The sequence below is a fragment of the Vigna unguiculata genome, chromosome 11 (genome assembly GCF_037176805.1).
Source record: "Vigna unguiculata cultivar grain cowpea cultivar isolate G323 ecotype 2 chromosome 11, ASM3717680v1, whole genome shotgun sequence".
Taxonomy (NCBI): Eukaryota; Viridiplantae; Streptophyta; class Magnoliopsida; order Fabales; family Fabaceae; genus Vigna; species Vigna unguiculata.
Genome location: NC_140802.1, coordinates 36,992,229 through 37,011,911, shown reverse-complemented (window position 1 = coordinate 37,011,911; position 19,683 = coordinate 36,992,229). Strand labels below are relative to the sequence as shown.

At 30.9% G+C, this 19,683-nt stretch overlaps 2 protein-coding genes and 1 pseudogene across 2 annotated transcripts; 1 reads left to right on the top strand and 2 right to left on the bottom strand.

Annotated features, from left to right (window-relative positions):
- Positions 1 to 256: 256 nt before the first annotated feature.
- Positions 257 to 1,216, top strand: LOC114170357 (uncharacterized). Its single transcript, XM_028055832.2, has 2 exons — positions 257 to 737; positions 1,173 to 1,216. The coding sequence occupies exons 1-2, from the start codon at positions 257 to 259 to the stop codon at positions 1,214 to 1,216; spliced, it is 525 nt and encodes a 174-aa protein (XP_027911633.2).
- A 2,712-nt stretch (positions 1,217 to 3,928) lies between these two features.
- Positions 3,929 to 5,503, bottom strand: LOC146881872 (protein ANTAGONIST OF LIKE HETEROCHROMATIN PROTEIN 1-like; annotated as a pseudogene).
- Positions 5,504 to 8,950: 3,447 nt separating this feature from the next.
- LOC114170443 (secretory carrier-associated membrane protein 1-like) lies at positions 8,951 to 16,250 on the bottom strand. The gene is made up of 13 exons (XM_028055918.2): positions 16,002 to 16,250; positions 14,681 to 14,737; positions 13,049 to 13,150; positions 12,891 to 12,953; positions 12,494 to 12,527; positions 12,293 to 12,415; positions 10,848 to 10,910; positions 10,678 to 10,771; positions 10,245 to 10,290; positions 10,089 to 10,156; positions 9,757 to 9,805; positions 9,382 to 9,447; positions 8,951 to 9,288 (listed from the first exon to the last, which is right to left on the bottom strand). Exons 1-13 carry the CDS (start codon positions 16,059 to 16,061, stop codon positions 9,202 to 9,204), a joined length of 912 nt encoding a protein of 303 aa, XP_027911719.1. The 5' UTR covers positions 16,062 to 16,250; the 3' UTR covers positions 8,951 to 9,201.
- Between the last annotated feature and the right edge of the window lie 3,433 nt (positions 16,251 to 19,683).

The following is a 19,683-nucleotide window of genomic DNA, read 5'->3' as shown; positions in this document are numbered from 1 at the left end:
AACCATACAGTCTCTGGAGGACTTATTGAGAACGTGTGTTTCGGACCACCTCGGGACTTGGAGTGATGTGTTACCACTAGTGGAGTTCACTTATAATAACAGCTACCATTCCAGCATCGGGATGGCACCGTACGAGGCCTTGTATGGCAGGAGGTGTCGAACACCTTTGTGTTGGCAGCAGGATAGGGAAGCTATGGTACTTGGTCCATAGTTCTTACAACAGACCACAGAGAAGGTCAGGGTAATACAGGAACGGATGCGTGCAACTCAGAGTCGGCATAAATCCTACGCAGATAAGAGGAGGAGGCCACTCGAGTTTGAGGCGGGTGACCACGTATTTCTCAGAGTTACACCTACAGCAGGTATTGGGAGAGCATTGAAGTCAAGGAAGTTGACCCCTCCATTCATCGATCCATACCAGATTACGAGGCGAATTGGACTGGTGGCGTATGAGATTACATTGCCACCTCACTTGGGAAACCTGCATAATGTTTTCCACGTATCACAGTTGAGGAAGTACGTGGCGGATCCTACTCATGTGCTGGAGCAGGATGATGTTCAGGTGCGTGAGAACCTGACTCTAGGAGTTGGACCGGTGAGGATTCTAGATTCTCAAGTCAAACAGCTCAGAGGGAAGGAGATTCGGACAGTGAAGGTTCTCTGGGACGAGGCAACCCAAGAGATGACTTGGGAGATGGAAGATCTCATGAGGAAGTCCTATCCTCACCTCTTTACTGGTAAGTTCTATTTTCGAGGACGAAAACTTTTAAAGGTGGGGGAATTGTAAGACTCGGGAAAATTAATTAATTAAATAATTAATTAATTAATAAATGCGGGTAGAGGACACCTTTATGGCATTAATTGTTGTTTATTGTGATGTGGAGAAGTACTAGCTCATGTGGTTGAGAGTACTTGGTTTGTGTGAGAGGACTTGGGTTCGAGTCCTAAGTATGCCAATTATGTGTGATTGTTTTGTTATTGATTTTTTTTAGAGTATGAATGAGTAGGTGATTGGTATTGTAAACTATTGTTGATTTGTGAGTATTACCAAATGTGGTTTGGTATAGTGGTTGTGCTTTGGCCTTATGAGTGGAAGGTTATGGGTTCAAACCTTAGTGGGCAAAGAATAAGCTTTATTTTTGCTAACTAATAGTTGTGGTATGAATGTGAAGGGGTAAAGAAAAGCCTAGCAGAATGGGGCAGCCAAGGGGGCTGAGAAATTACCAAATAAGTAACATTGAAGAGGGAGGTTGGAAATCAAGGTGTTGTCTTCTCAAGGAGGAGTCCTTAGTTCCTTAGTATGGTGATGAGTTAGTTTCGTGGGAGCACAGAGAAGTCCAAAGACCTAGTTCATGCATATGACTCTTGAAGGACTATGAGGTCATGGTTTGGGTAATTTGGAAATTATGAAGTTAATTATGTTATTTTGGGTTGGGAAATATACTCATAAGCATGTTTATTTCACATACACCTGTTATATTTTAATGTGCATAGCTCACCCTATCTGTGTGTGTGGCGATGATCGGATATCTTATTATCCGGGAGCAGATGATGTGACAGGTGGGTCAGGAGATGCATAGGCTCGGAGCGAGGGCTAGCAGGGGATATTTTGTATACACATATAGTATATGTTGATGTTTTTGTTTTGAGAACCTCATGTAAATTTGGCGGGAGCCACTGTTTTTAATTCCATTTCATGAAATATTGGATTCTTGGTTTACGACTTTATATCTATTAAAGTTTAAATTTCCCGTGTTTTTGGGAAATAGTTTATATTAAATGTGGACTTTATTGTAATTCCATTTTTAATTATTTATTATCAAGTAATATTCCTTAGGGATGTTACACGTTCAACGAGCAACAAAAAATAGCGTAACACAGACCACCACCACGCAGATCCAACACTGTGAAAAACCCATCACTGTGTCGCGTGACCATTAACTGATCGATGTCGTCGGCAACAACTATGACTCCCAACTGTCAGCGGGATCGCATCCCATCACCAGAGAACAAAACTGCAAGCCACCGTGAAGTGAACAGGACCACCAATGCAAGCAAACGACCATTGTTCGCGCTGCTGTGAGCCTCCACGATGAAACCATCGCTGCGATTGCTGCAAACTACTCGCCAAAGGGGTGATGAAACCTTGTGAAACCACCATGACTAGGAACCTCCGCGATATCAGCATCGCACTCCATCGCACCAGTGATGGATATCGAACAAACCAGACGCGCCGTAGCTCCCCGCTAGTGACAGGTCGTTCGATTTCCAAGCAAAATGAAGAAAGGTTCAAAAGGTATTTTAGTTAGGGTTAGGATTTCTTTAATTTGGGGTTTCAATAATTTTAATCCCCTATAAAAATTCATTAATTTTCAATATCACCATGGAGCAGCATCTAGAACACGAAAACGAGAAAGAGAATGGGAACAGATAGCAATTAATGTTCGTGACAATCGAGAACAAAACGTAAACATAAATAATCAATTAAAACCCTTCATCAATTTTCTAATTGAAACGAGAATGTTAATATCTCCATATAATATTTCATGCCTCAGTGAATAGTTATGGAAATTAAAATACACTTTCAAAAGAATAATTATATTTTGTATCTTATAAGCTCTGATACCATTTGATGGAATAAAATATATATAAGATACAATAATACAATATATTCAAAACATATTCAAGTATGATTTAAAAATTGTGTACCCAAAATTAATGAAGGATCCATGAAAGCACGTAGTATGAGATGCTATTATTCTCTTTCTGATAGGTATTCTAAAACATAAGAGTGTTTTTCGTTGTTACTCTTAAAACTGACTAACGGGGTATCAGTTTTATAACCTCTCAGTAGAGACCAGGGACCTCTCAAATAAGTATATGATTATTCAAGCCCATCACAGACCGTTTACTACACAATCCAACCTATCACGGATCGTTCATCATAAATCCAAAATTATATATATTACCCATACAATAATAAATTATGTGCAATATAATTAACTTTAACAAATAACTTAATTTATTAATTAATGCTAATCCATAATAATAACAAAATAGAGAATAATAATTTTATATAATAAAATTATATAAAATATAACATGCACCGGATTTGGATGGATATCCAACTGATTCTCCTATTTCTAAATTATACAAATAGATGATAAATATTACGAAAGTAACATGTTTTAAATTTAAGAGAAAAGTAGCACAAAAATATAAAAGGCATAACTAGGTTAATATAAATAAATGAAAACAAAATTGAAATAAGGAGTAGTTTTAGTTTATTTCTTTGTTTCTTCTATTATTTTTATTTTCTTTATCAAACACACTCATTTTCGTTTTCTCTTTTATCAATTTTCTTTTTTCTTCTACTACATAAAAGGTAAATGAATCTTTTTCAATAAAAAAATAATTTGGTTATCAGATTTAATATTTTAATTATTAATTGAAATAAAAAATTATAATATATTTGATATAAAAAATTTAATATTTTAATTTTCAAATATGAAAACTAAAAACATTACATATTTGTTATCATACAATTACTAAAGTCAACTTAAAATATGACATAATATCTATTCCATAACATGAGAACATAAATATCATATATGATCAACCAAAGTCAAGCTCTTCCATTCGTATAAGTTTGCAACCTCTTCCAACAATATTTTGTTGGCATCCCCATAATACATCTTGTATGGAATGGGTGTGAACAAAGAAAGTCGTAGCACTATCTGAATAAGTTGTCATTGAAATGTTCATGCTTCTTAATAACTCAGAAGTTTGCTCTCTTGTATATTGAGATGAAGGAGTTCTAGGAATTGGGTTGTATCTATCATTTAGAATGGTGTTGTGACGTTCAACAATTGCAACTTGACAGTTAATAATTGCATTCATTCATCTTTAAAGAGCATTTGCTTCCTCCTCAGTCCATTTCGTGAACTCTCGAGGAACCATAGCAGAAGCGACAACTACTCCCTTTTTCCTGTATTCATATGATAATACTTAGGGCAAACAAAGGTTCATGACATGATAGTAATTTAATAGTTGATAAAAATACAAATTTTTATTTAATGAAGGCATTGTAAACATGCTTAATTAAGTACATATAGCTAATTGTTTTGGTAATCAAACCACATCTAATTTACCATATCATCCCTAATATTACAATCAACCCTATAATCACCATCACGGTCCACTTGAGAATTTCCTGTTTCATCTAGATGTTTCCTCAACTCACGATCAACCTCATCGATCGAAGATTCATCATTGTCAAAACCTCATAGGAAATTGTGGAGGATACAACATGCTAAAACTATATTTGTCATTGTCTCACAAGTGTAACGAGGCCTAGTTCCACTTGCTATAATAGAAAATCGTTTCTTCAAAACACTAAATGTACATTTCTCAAAGATGAATGTCAATGATTAAATAGTTCATGAGGATTTTGTAGCCCTCTTCATGCATACTCTTTAAAGTGATATATGAAACCTTTGTATGAAGTCATTATTGATTTTTTTAGAATAAAAGCAACATCCCTAAGATAGTATTTTTCTACAATAGTGATAACATTTAGGTTATCAGTGACCGATAACCTAAACATAATAAAATAAACCATATAAAAAACTAACTTTCGGGTATGACCAAAGGATCATCTCTAAATATTGCATCTTTCAATATTCTTGAATCAGATGTTGTCCCCTCCCATCCGTCCAGCACATAAGTGAATTCATATCAATATCACATGCGGCGAAGACATTTTGAGTTAGCCAGTCCTTCCTACCTCAATACCTGGGAGCCTTAGATCTTGGAACCCTTACTTGAGCATGAGTTCCATCCATGACCCCTAGACAATCCTATTTGAGCCAAATTAAAAGTGTAAATGAAAAGAAAAAAAAAATTATTATGGTCACTATTAGCTTGAAATACAGAAAGAATCAACTATTGTTGAGGACACAATCTTGTACTTTTGTCCCTGAAGACTAAATTAAAAACTCTGACTCCAAAGTTAAAATTGCATCCAACATATTATGGAAATGTTTACTAACAGTCGAGCCAAAATGATAAAAGAAAAATGGCACACTACGATTCTTGACATCATGCCCAATGATGTGTAGAAACTTTGCAACTTGTTCATCCAATGTGCATCATACAAATCTTTCACTAACCCAGTTGCCCTTAACCGCTGACATAGGTTAATAAATGCCTCTGGTCCCATCCGAATAATGTCATGGCATCAATTTCTATGTATTAGCTAAGAAATCAACTACTCTTTGCGACGGCCTCTATCCGGGACAAAATCCCTAACACTATTTCTTGAACTAGAATATATATTCAATATATTCAATGCATGCGCAACAATGCATAAAATTGTCAATGCAGTTATCGTTGTGTGCAATTGTAATTGTTCAGGCAAGTGTTCAACTATATTGAAGTCAACACTGACATCATCTACTACATCTTCAGCATCAAAAAATGACACATTTAAGTTCTCTTTCATTTAAATTACCCATATAAACAATATAAGCATCTTACATCAAAATAAATACAAATAAAGATGAACCTAAAAATGTACATGTTTTATACCATATCAAAAGCACAAAAATTTATGATCAAACTAATTCAAAACGTATACAACTATCTTACATAGAATACATATTTAGCATACACAATGAATAACATAGAACTTGTAGAACTTATCACCTATTTGTATAAACGTCTACAGAGGTTGAAAACGAAGTGGATAAAGAAGTCAGATACCACGAACAAATGACAACTACACAACATATCCTTCTAGGATACTACCTACAACCGTAAACAACCACAGCGAGGGTATCACCTAAAATACCAAACAACAACAACATTGGGTTTAAATCACATTCAAATCATAGCAATATCATATATTTTCTTCAAAATGAATATATGTCAAGTTCATCACCTCCACGCCAAGCTCATGGGACCAAATGGCCTTGCCTAACCACGCATCACCATATACTAGCCACAACAATGAACTAGTGCACCATGTCCACAACAACAAACAACCCCAACCTTTTAAATATCACATACAACAACCAACAACCATAACAACTCCAGCACCTCCTTCCAGGAAATCACCTATAATACCAAACACCAACAATCTAGGTTTAAATGACATTGAAATCAGAAGCAATATGAACCATTGCACCACCATATAGCACCCAAAAGAACCAACCACTGCACCACACCCACCAGTTCACGCTGAAGAGACTGAAAACAACAACCACCCCCAACGTCCAACAAGCAGACACATCCTTGAACTCTCTAGTGAAGTCCTTCAACGAGCTCACCACTTCCTGCCACAGAAATAGACTTTCAGAACTTTGGAATAGGTTCCACGAAAACGGAACCAGTTAAAACCACCGGCATGAAGTTTGGAATCAAATCCAACAAAAATGGAACCGATTTCATTTACTTCTTCAAACCACATATTTGATTCCAATATCCATATCAAGTTCCAACGATGTGGTCTTCGATTTTCGTGAGCCTGCATCTCCCTTGACGACCAACAATGGTGGAAAGGTAATGGACGGAAGGAGAGTGGTAGGGAATATCACAAAAATAAGAAGAACATATCTCTTGTTTGTGCTTTAGGAATCTATAGTCCTCGAGCTCCAAATGAGAATGTAGTGTATTGGTTTATTTTAATCAAACAACAGCGTTATTTTAGTAAAATAGCTCAAATCACTCGTAAATCTCATGTTGAAGTGGGATGACATAATGAGACAGTTCTCCCAAATCGGCATTTTGTCTCACTTTCCATTCAATAGAAAAGAATATTAAAGATTCCTCAAATTAGCACTACCTATTACTTATGAATAATAATTCTCTCCAAAAGAACACAGTCTTAATGTGTTTTCTGTTTTAAAATTTATAAAGCGAGTAGTAAATTTATTTTGTATACAATTTAAAAAAATTATTAAAAGAGATCGCTATTTATATGTAATGAAATATAACATTAATGTTTTTTATTATTGCATATTTTTAACATTGAATTTTTTTTTAATTTTAGAAACAAAAATAATTAGTCACTGTAATAATCAGTTTATAAAATTATAAATTATTGGTTACTAAAATAGTCACTTTTATAAATAAAAATTATAATATCTTAAATTTACAACAATTGTATTCTTTAAGTGTTTTTTTTTAAATTAAAATAATGATCTATAATAAAAAAATCATCTTTAAAATAAATAAATCTATCTATAATAAAATTGTAAAAATAATTTATATATTTTATTATTTTTATTACCATACACATATATTTCCACTAATTAATCTGAATAGTTTATTTTTATTTTTTTACTTTTTAAATATAAGTACGAGTAAAATAGAAATATTGAATATAATCTTTTAAATCTTACTAGAAAAAATATATGTACTATATCACTTTTATCCTATGATAATAAAAAATAAAATTAATTTTTATTATTAAATTTATCAAAAATATAAATGGGGAAGTAAGAATAAAATGAATCGTTTTTATAATTTTAAAAGTGAAAACACATGTGCTATATGTGTATACGTCTGTTTCCTTTTTTTGTGATAACAAAAAGTTAAAAAAAATATATATTTTTATTGTTACGGTAAAAATAAATTGAATAACTTTTACAATTTTATTATAGATAATTTTTTTTAAATAATTTTTAAATGTTTTATAAATCCTTAATGGAGAATGAAATTTGTATATGTTTAAAATTTTGATACATTTTAATTTCAAACTTTAATAGTTAATGAATATAATTTTTTTTAATTTTATTATATTAATTTTATTTAACGTGTCGAATACCTTTTATATTAATATTTGAATATTTATATTATTTCATACGTTTTCGTGTTGTTGTCAACAGAAAAATAACATACATATTTAATCCTAACTTTTATCTATTTTGAAAGAGTAGTTAAATTTAAAAGTTGTTGAAAGTAAAAAAATAAATTATTTAAAAGATAAAATTAGTAAAATAATTATCATAATTTAAAAAAAATACCTAAAGGTAAAACTGAAAACAACGTGTATACCAAAAGAAACTATCTCTTTTATATAATAGCATAAATAAATTAAAAATAGGTAGTTTTTTTTTTTTGGAAATAGTTACTGATTAAGAAATTCAATTCCAAAATTAGAAGGGTAAAATAATAAAATTAACGTTTATAAAAATGAATCTTCTTTTTTATATTAGTTATAGATTATAAAAATATATAAAAGTGAAGGCAAGTATAAAATGAATAATTTTATTATAAGTAGATAAATTTTTTGCAGGTAGTTATTGAATTTTAAAAAACAAGTTTCAAAATTAAAAGGATAACATTTATATTAATAAATACACGAAAATAGCAATAAATTTCTTGATAACAGTATAAATTCTAACCTTGTTTCCTTTTTTTATTTTTAAAATATAATTAAAGATAAATAGAAATACTGAATATATATATATATATATATATATATATATATATATATTTAAATATTTTTATATATTCTTTCTTTTATTTTTAAAATATGATTACAGATAAAATAGAAACATAAAATGTGTAGAAGAGAATCCATATTGTCATAAAAAACATATAATTAAAAAATGTTCACTTTATAGAAAATAAAAAACATTCAAATTCATAAAATAACTACTAATTGATTGTGTTTAAAATCAGAATCCAACACAAGCATGAAAAACCATTTCCATAAAAACAGCTATTCAAAACATCTTATTTTAATTGGGTTATTGTTCACATTACTTTGAAGTGTTGAAACAAGCAAATAAAAAACTAAATGGAAGCAATTATGTTTTTAACAAATGTACGAACCCTAAAAGTCGCAATTTGTTCTTATATCTGTACTGGATGAGCTTTTACATAAGTTGATTCAATTATTGATGGTTTAGTGAAAGCGAACGCAAGAAGAAAGACGCAGGAATAGATCGAGTATTTTGTTAATAAAAATATAAGCAAAGCTGAAATAACTAACATGTAAAGGTACTTATCTCAAACAATGTTTTTCTATATATGCACAACTAACCTTCTTCTATCTTAATGATTTGGTTTGACTCAAAACTAGTCAAAAGCCTAGAAAAACAAATCCAGTATTAAACAAAGCGCGAAAAGTGTGTAATGATATGGTAACTTATGAAATAATCTTTCTTGAAGAAAACATTTGCAGGTGCCATGTTATAGAGCTGCCATCATTGTCCCTCTCGCAGCATCACGTTTCAAAACTTCAGCCTTGCCACTGCCGCGGAAATACATGTATACTTGCTGCAATGCAAATATCAAATCAAACAGTCAAACAAATAATATCTCAAGTAACTTCAACGCAATACCAAGTTGACGTCATAATATGATAAAAACCTGTATAACCCAGATGCTCAGCACCGACTCAAGACAGAAAAATCCAAACCCAATAAAGTAGAATATCTGCAATTCACCACCACAAGTAAACATCATTTCCATTTCCATGTAAATTTGTCATTCTGGTACGGAGACAAACATCTTCATAAACACTTTTAGAATAGAAAATGAATTTCTCCGCAAACTTAAATTAATTTTTGCATGAATAAAATTGTAGAACCTCTACATAATTTTTCTAAATTCTTATTTTAAATTTATGCATAAACTAATTTTAGTTTATTGAGAAGTTCATTTCATCTTTTTCTTCTTATTTTTTTTCCTTGTAAAAATATTTCTGCAAAAGTTTGTCCAAATATGTATACAAATGAAACGTACCCCAACCAATGCATTATCGCCCAAGACGTCAATCGCAGCCAAAATACCCCTGCCCACATCATAAAATGTAACCATTAGTATGAGTAGAAGTGGAATAAGAATAATAAATGTATTTGTCACACTAATGATCCACAACAAGGTCATCAGAATTTATTGATGATTAAGATATAGTATATGGATGAAACACCACACGGGAAATTAATAAGCTCGAGACGCTAAAGTCATCCTTAGCGATTCCCTTGCTTCCAGAAGATCATATCAGTAAAACACTAGTTACAGAAGAAAATCAGTTTGAAAAAATTATCCCGTAGATTGAAAATTAGGACACTAACGTCAGAGATTTTCCTTTGAAGATAATTGGTGGAGCAACTGCAGCGAGAATGCAGAAGCCAATGTGAATCTGTTAGAGGGAAAGGGAAAAAATGAGCGCGTAACGAAATTAGAATAGAACTAGCGAGACTAAAGAAGGAAAATACATAAAGACTTGCCATGTAAATCAAGAAAAACCAGCCAAATTTCAGAGCACTGTCAGTCCTGTAACACAAGATGGCACACAATTATAACAGCAACAAATTGTAACAAAACAAAAAATCACTAATAAACTAACAGAAATTAGAAAATAGAGTGATTTCTGTTCATGATAAGCATTTGCATATCCATAATTTTCATGTGATTTGGAAGATGTTATGCATCAACAGACTCCACCCGCCTCATCCATTCATCTCACCATTTCCCCCACACATTACCTAGGCGCAAACTAGCAATAAAAAATTTATGCTCGTAATTCAGCTATAGTTTAGCTTCATAGATATCTTCTGCCTCCTTTTTATTTTTTCAGTTTAGCCAATAGGCTCAAAAACTTCTTTAACACACATCCCTACTTTAAACTGCAGAAATTGCATAAATATAATCTAACACTACCTCATAGCACGATAAAGAGGGCGATACCACAACACATAGGATCCTGGAACACCAGAAATACAATATATAATCGCAAGAAACCAGATGGTTGGACCTACAAGGAGAGACAAGTTGTAAATTAAGCATGACTAAACAAGATTGATGCATCAATATCCAGTTGCAGTACAAACCTTCTCCTTTGATCCAAGCAGTAGTAACTGCCACAATATTCCATACAAGACACAGAACCAAACCTGCAGATATTACAAAGTTGAAAAAGCTAAGCCTCACGAAGTAAATACATATAGATAATTAAAAATGCAGAAATACAACTGTAAAGCAAAAATAATGGAAGACATTACCATATAATTAATAACAATAGCAAGTCTAAAAATTCAAATAACAATAAAATCAAATCAAAACACCACTAAGTTCAGTTCAAGAGATTAAATAATGACAAAACATACAGCTTAAAATAACAGTTGTCATTGAGATTGCTGGAAAATAGGTGATCAAGTGTCCCAGATGTACAGAGAATAAGCATGAGTAGAATAGAAAAAGAAATAAAGAAAATGGAGAAGGGTGATGCCACTAAACAAAGAAGAAATAGAAGATAGAGAAACAAGATGACCTTGTAGTGGATGGCGGCAGTGTGTTGGCAGCATAGGGTGTCATAGGGGTAGGTTATGTTTCTACTTTTTCATTTGGCAACCCAAACTTTTTCAAATAATAAAAAGAAACTGGGCGGACTAATGCATTGGGTCAGGTGTATAACCCAGAATAAACCAAAGAGAAGAGAAAATCAGGGTTTACACACCCTGAGACAGGTCGTGCTGACCAAAGGCTTCTTTCTATGTAGCACAGGATTGCCATGGCCGCTCTGAACCCAAGATGGGGACTAAGTGCCATCACAGAAAACACAATCCACAGTCATGTTGTGACAGCCTATGAAAAGTCTGCCCATCAAATCTGCCATGGCCATTTTTCAATAACACTGATTCTAATTAAAAAAATTATGAAACCTGTGGAAACCACTTCTAAGAGATTATCTAAAATATCATAGTGATATACATTTCAAGTGAAATGGTGGAGGGACACTTTCGAGGTTTTATAGGTTGAACAGGGGAAGATAGAAGCGTACATCTCCCCACTAAAAGAAAAAGAAAGAAATGAAATGTTAGTGGACATAAACCATATCTTGTACTTTATTTATATATTATTGCAACATTAACCATGAGTTTCCAAAGGGTCTTTAATTTTGTTGTGAATCATTGGAACAAATTATTAACCGAGTTAAAAAAACAACAAATTAACTGAATAAAAAGAAACAAAATATACACAAGACTATAGTATTTTGAGAAGACAAAATCTACTAAAGTGAAACTCCTTTCAAGATGAAATATATATGAATTTTAAACCATACTGATCTCTTGAAATGTCCATCAGTGCGGCAGACAAGGAATGCTTAACAATTTCAATAATTTCTGTGATAAGATAATTCATTTAGAAATTGATGCAATTGATTGCACTAGCTATATGCCAATGCCTATTTTACCTAGAACTGAATTACATGTCATCAAGTGAGTAGCAATATGACTTCACACATTCTAGAAGACAGTTCTGGAATTCAACATACCCAACCATGTCGAAAATGCAATGTATTGGGTCCTTTGAAGATGTATTGGTATTTCCTTTCCAATGTCATGATGAATGATGGGGAAAAAAGGTGGCCAATTTTTCTCCTCTATAACTATTCCAGCTGCAAGTAAAAGAAGAAGTTAAAACACTAAAATAAACACTCCAACTGATTTTAATAAGAATAGATGAACCAAAGTACCTCGTGCTATGGCATCTTCCCTTCGTTTTAGTTCCTACAGAGCATTACAAGAGAATCAATTTCTAGATTACAGCAAAAACTATTATAGCATAATGGCTAAGTCAAATTCATAACAAGGTTAATTAATGTACTGAATAAGATTCTCAACAGAAGGTCGACAAACAAATACTAACACTAAAAATAAGAAAAAATGGCCACTGATAACATAATTGACCTAAGTTGCCCTTCCTATCAATTAAGTCCCTGATGCTAACTTAGAGTCTATAGATTCATCATATATTTTTGCATGTATATAATATAACAAATATAATATTGAATCTGACAAACCAAGTTTTTAACTCAAGTACGTTGTGTACTTGGTCTTAAAGATATCAGATGAGAAAACAAGATGAATCACCTGTTCCCTTCTTTTCAAGTCAGCTTCTCTAGCTTGAAGTTCCTTCTCCTTTGATTTGATGTCCTAAAGTTAGGAAGTGCAAATTAAATCTATAGTCTACAATAACATTGAGGAACATGGTTTTGATATATATTTCAAAATTTTCATAATCACCCTACCTTGGAGCTATCAAGGGGGATGTCAATATTTGCTCCACGATCATAAGGCTCTGGAGGAAGGGGAGAGAGCTTTGAGTTTGCAGCGGGAACACTTCCAGAATTCTGTAAATTTAGAAAAAGAATGTACAAAGTTAATACAAAGACTTTTTTTCCTCTTCCTTTTACATATTATGTTTAAACGGAAACACAGAATTTTTAGAAAATGAGCCTCAAAGAGACCGTAGGAATAAAAAGGACACAAAATAATCCTGCTGACAAATTATCAGAAAAGAACATCATATAATAGTTTTGCATCAATCTACATTAAGTGATCCCCCCAAATGGAAAAGGAAAAGATACAGACAAAATACCAAAAATGAAAACCATAATATAATAGCAGTGTACTACCACAAACTGGTTCCCAAATTTCATAACAAAAAACACCATAACATATTCTATTAGTAAGTCCGCCCAAAATTTAACACTTGATCATTTGGTTGTAGACTTGTATGACCTACTTTGCAATCAAAACAGGGAAAAAGTCTAGGCCAACCAAGAACACTTTAAGATACCTTCCAAGGAAGCCGGGAAAACTTTGCTTCTTAGCCCCTAATGCAAACTTTGTACGGAACAAATTCTTTCCCGTCTCCACCTCAACAAAACCCTCACTCAACTACTACATTAAATAAGCAATGGACTACAGAGAGTGACCTGAGAAGCTGTGTTTTGACTTCTCTGCTACCCAAAATGTATCAGGGGATCCTAACAGAAGAAATAGGGCCATTATGGTTATCCACAAACTCTAGCTATTTCATAGTCCTCATCATAGGCTATAAAAAGATTAGCAAATCTCAATTCAAATCAAGAAATTCCATAGATATCACATCTGCCCTTCCAAGTTAGTAAACCCTGTCCTCAATTCCTACTTCATTGCTGATGACTGAACATGACTCTTCAGCCTCCTGACTATCTTCAAATGCCCCCCATTCAGTGGACTCTTATACCTTACATACTATTGATACACCTATTCCTCACAAAAACGAAAACCCATCCTTAAATCTAGAACCTTCATCCACAAATCATCACTTTCATGCAACAAGGCGAATATCTCCGTGCCCTTTCCCCGAGAAGTTCAACACTAAGATCTCAAAATTTTCACGTCCTAGTTTCCCCACTTTAAATGGAAGAGTCATCTTGACAGACAACTAACCAAATGAGGCTGAATATTTCTTTCCCTCTCCCACACGAAATTAGTTCCTATCATCATACCCCTAAAAAGCTCCATAGAAACAGAGTTGCCATTAGTGTATAACTTTACAACCTATTGCACAGAAGTGTCTTCAAATCCCATTGTTTTAGCTGATAATAACATTCTTTTAAGTGAGAAATCATAAACACTTGAAAACATTGTACATTATGAAAGAGACTTATCACTGAATTCTAGAGTCCATTTCAACTTTTTAGTATTCTACAACATGTAAATCTTCAGTAAGTCAACAGTGACAGTTATCACCCTTGCACTGTTGCACAATTAAAATACAGAGGATACATATCAAAAGTTAACAAACATTGATTCATTTATTTGTTTAAAAAATATTTAATAAAACAGTGTATAAATGCATCAGTCACGTTTACAGGAAAAGGCAAACTTACAGTGGTATAAAATGCACCTCCACCATAACTTGACCCTTTTCCTTTAGCATGTCCATCCTAATACCAATAATAAAAAGGCAAAATGCTTCAGTTCTAAATTAATAATCAAATAAGCAAGACTACAAGAACTCAGTATATGAGGTAGCACTTTTGCAAGTTCAAACCAACAAAAGCAACAATCATGGCATAGTTAGAAGAACATGTTTCATTTAACAATCACTAAACAAATCATCAATAATTCAATAATATAGAAAAAAATTATGAGAATACTTAATAAATACTTAATAACAGCATGTTTCCTCCCAAGAAGACAGAATCAGCCCAAAACGTGAGTTTAGCCTTTCTGGATATCAAGAGATTTACATATCCTTTATCTTGTGCGAGGGAGAACTACTAGTGTAATTGGTAAAATGCTTTTTTTTTTCTTAGTTAGATTCATGACTTTCTCACATTAAGCTGTGAGGGCAAGCCTTGACGCAGCAGTGAAGTTGCCCTTTGTGACTTGTCAATCACGTTTGAACCCGAAAATAGCATTTTTCCAAGGCTAGGGAAAAAAACGGCGTACAATGACTCTTCCACATCTTCCTAAAGCGAAGAGTCTTCAAACCATCAGGGTACGCTAATTTTTTAGCACGAATTTTCCTTTTATACAAATCTAGCTGTTGGCCCGATATACTCGGTTTTTTTCTGACCGAAAAGATATTTAACATCATATGAATACATTTCAAAACTGTTTTTTATTTCGAAAGATAACAGTAAAGTTCAAATAAAAAACAATTGTTAGATTTTTCAACGGAGAAACATCAGCAGGAAGGAAAACGATACAGTTTCACATAAGCAAACATAATTACAAATCAATTACATTATTTAGCCGGCCAAAAATTAATCCCGACAGAACCACTGTTAGCGACGGTTCGATCTCTCAAATCCCCAAACCAAACAAATTCAACAGCATTCCAAAAAAGAATCCACCGTTAAGAAAAAAAATCAAGTCGTTCAGCCTAAGACAGGTCCATCAACCAGATCGTAAAATGGAAACGAAAACCGCTAAAATTAAAACTAAATAAAAATCACGATCCGCATGCTTCGCAAAACTAAGATCTTATCCACTCAACCCTCGCTCTCTCACTGGATATCTCCGCAGTTCAGTTATCAGTAGTAACACATCCGAAAATTTCCGAACGATACATAAGGCGTTCGTTGAATTGAGGAACGATCTGGAGCAACGAAACGGATCTAGGTATAGCGAAGAGCGACTGCGAAGAAAGAATTAGGCAGTGGAAAAGCGAATGAAAGGAGGTTAGGGAAAATGAATACTAACCGCAAAGGGATTAACCTCGACCTCTTCTTCCTCGAAGGGATTGGGATCGTAGCGACTCATGAATCGGAGCGAAAGAGAGAAATGGATGCGATTGTTAGTGCAATGTGCGTGAGAGAGTGAGAGAGTGACAGACAGAGAAGAAAGCCTTGTAATCTACGGCTTCCTCTCTTTCCGATTCTGTTTGTTTCTGACAAACTCCACAAACGAAAAGAAAAATCTGCATGCGTTCTTTTAAAACCATCTTCTTCTTCATCACCTTTTAATTTTTAATTTTTTTTTTTGGTACAAAACTTTACTTTAATATTCTTTTCAGGGAATCCGTTATTTTATTCTTACGAATAGGTATTTTAGAAAACACCTTTGTCTTTTATTTCCTTTTAAAAAATGATTTTAAATATTTTATCAAAAACAAGCTTTTATTAAAAATTGTGGTTATGTGGCATCATTATCATATACGGTAGTGTTTCTTAAACTTTACTTTGTTGTTGGAACATACACGTTGAACTTTAATTTATTTAAGTTATACTTTTTTTTTAAATTAATATTTTATACTTTAATTAAGTTTTAAATTTATCTTTTGTACAAATAAATAGACTTCTTTATAATTTTATCTTAAATTAACATTTTTTTCACGTACTTTTTTTTGTTAGTTTAAATTTTATTTTACCTTAAAATTAAGGTAAAATACTAAGAAAAGGAAAAATTAATAGCTTATTCAACTTTAATGTTAATTGGTTATTATCATTTTTCTTGCATTTCATTCTTTCATATAATTAATAAAATATTAATTTAAAAAATTATATGAAAACAAAAAAGTAAGTATCTTTTAATCTTTACTTTCGGAAAAGGGCTTATAAAATTAAATAAAATCACTGAACGATTGAGAATTATATATATATATATATATATATATATATATATATTTATTGTGTTTAATCTTAATCTATTATAGGATATTATTATAAAAAAAATAAAATTTAAGGATTAATTGGATGGAATTAACAGTTAGGTGTGCATATGTTAAATTTAAGAATTAATTGAGACAAAATTTAAGATATTTATTTATAAAAGTGACACAAGGTTTAAGAATTAATTGGATGAACTAGAGGATTGAATCTGTTTGTTTCGAATTTATACTTGATCTCATGAAAGAAAATATTTTATTGTAAGAATTTGTTTAAACTAATTCGTGTTTTACTCTAAAGAAAAGAAAAAGAAATAGGTATATATCATATGGCGGATCTCAAGTCTTAAAATTTGGAGGGATCAAAATAATATATCTAAAATTTATATATCTCTTAAATAGTTGTTGTAAAACTTCTCTCTTACAATTATAATTATTTAAATTCTAAAAAAGGTTTTCTCTATCCTAAATTAAAATTCATATATCTCCCAAATGGTTAATACTAAACACTTCTCTTACAACTATAATTCTTTGAATTCTAACAAATGTTCTCTTTAATTCAAAAATTGAATTTTTAGTATTATCTTTTAAAGTATGTGAAATATTCAAAATATGTGAAGTAAAATCTATCTTGTTTTCTCTCCCAAAGAGTTAATATGAAACTCCTATCTTACACTATAATTTTTTGAATTCTAGAAAATGTTCCCTCTAATTCAAAATTAAAATTCATATATCTCCCAAGGGGTTAATACTAAACTCCTCTCTTACAAATATAATTATTTGAATTCTAAAAAAGGTTCTCCATAATTCAAAAATTGAATCATTAGTATTATCTTTTTAAAGTATGTGAAGAATTCAAAATGTGTGAAGTAAAATGTATTTTGTTTTCATCTTTATTGTATCTTCTCTTATCATTCCTAAACAATAATCTATTTTTTATTGTTCATCTATATACCTATTAAAAACAATAAAAAAATAATTTATCAAAATTTAATATAAAATTAAGAGATGTAATTATTAAAAGAAAAAAATCTATAATAATCACGTCACAAAACGGTTGTGAAAAAATATATAATACATATAAAAAACTCATAAGATAAAAAAAATACTGAACTAAAATTTCTCTACAAGAGAAAGTTATATTTTTATTATAATATATGAGAAATTAGAATAAAAATAATAATTTATGTCTATCTAACTTAATTTTTTTTACAAACAAAAAAATCACATACAAAAATAGAAGATAAATATAATATATAATCAAATCATAATAAAAAAAAACATACAAAATATTTTTATAAATTTGTTTATTCTTTATTACTTAATTTTATATTTTATTATTTATTAACATTAAATATTATAATTTATAAAAAAAATAAAAAAAAAATATAATTTAATTTTCATAAATAAAATATATTACATATAATTTAAAAAATAATATTTTTTTGGGGGGTCATAGTCCCTGCAGATCAAGATCCGCTTCTGGTATATATAATATAAACTCGACATAATTACATAAAACTATTTTCAAGGTTAAAAAAGATTTAAGAATAATTCAAAAATAAAACAAAAAAAGTATGAGTATTAAAATATACTAATATATTGTTAGTGCAAATAATATTGGACTCGTTAAGGTTGAACATAATTAGTCCTAAAAAATTTATTCACGAATTTTGATTTTTAAAATCAGTTCTAATAGTCTTCATTTAAAATTCATGATTATTTTAGTTTGAATGACTTACATTTTTTGTTATAAAAAGTCATGTTTAATTTAGACATATCTTTATTAATGTTAGGATTTTAAGGGTAAATTGGTTTCATATTAAGAATGAATGAGTATCAAGAAGACTATATAAGAAATAAGATTCACACAGTGTTATTTTAAATTTTAAGATTTTGAATTAAAAGTGTTGTTTATGATTCAATGATACTAAATTTCTAGATTTTTTTTCACTGAAAAATTTAATAAAATAGTACTATGAACATGTATCGAACACAATGAGTGATTGAATCCAGTATTAAGATTTTTTTTTTGTTGAAAAATTTTCTGACAAATGTTTTAAGTAACCTGAGATTGTTAGGATTTAAAGTGAAATTTGATATTACATTAAGTAGAATGAACACGAAGAATACGAAATAGAAAAGAAGAGTGGTAGAATTATTTTGTCTCAATGTATTTTGAAAGTAATTTCTTTACTTTATTATATAAAATATTTATGATTTATTACTATGGAATTTTCATAATAAAAAAAACTTAATTATTAATATATTTTTTATAGTATTTAGCAAATTCACATAATTTATATCTAAATTTAATATTATTACTTTAAGTTAGAATGTGTAATATTTTATAGTTTGGTAAAGTTGTCATTTTTTTTATTATTAATATATTATACTTAAACTTTTTGTATTGACATGTTAGACTTAATTTCATACAAGATATTGTCCCATATAAATTTTATTTATTAGGGTCAAAAGCCAAACCATGAAAGATGTATAATTTGTCAAAAACGGAAATTTTGGGTGCAAAATGTTCTAAAAAAAAGCATTGAAAATGAAATGCATATACTTCACCTGAGATTTGTTTAACTAAGGTTAACTTTTTGGCTTGTATGGTGATGAATTAGCCACTAAAAAATAAAAAATGAAAACTCTTGCATTTCATCAGAAAGTGATGAACACAAATAGTAAGATTTCTCTTTGGGTGCATTAGGACCTGTCAATTCGATTTAACACGATACGTCACGTAGTTCAAATTATTTATCTCAATATTTAATC

Bases quoted from the DNA above. Each gene is read 5' to 3' on its own strand.
- LOC114170443 (XM_028055918.2), bottom strand. From the start codon at position 16,061: ATGAGTCGCTACGATCCCAATCCCTTCGAGGAAGAAGAGGTCGAGGTT. The intron at 14,738-16,001 runs GTTAGTATTCAT...TATTGGTATTAG, and splicing joins TCGAGGTTAATCCCTTTGCG to GATGGACATGCTAAAGGAAA. The intron at 10,772-10,847 runs GTTTGTACTGCA...CTCTCCTTGTAG, and splicing joins TGCTTGGATCAAAGGAGAAG to GTCCAACCATCTGGTTTCTT.
- LOC114170357 (XM_028055832.2), top strand. From the start codon at position 257: ATGCGTGCAACTCAGAGTCGGCATAAATCCTACGCAGATAAGAGGAGG. The intron at 738-1,172 runs GTAAGTTCTATT...ATGAATGTGAAG, and splicing joins CTATCCTCACCTCTTTACTG to GGGTAAAGAAAAGCCTAGCA.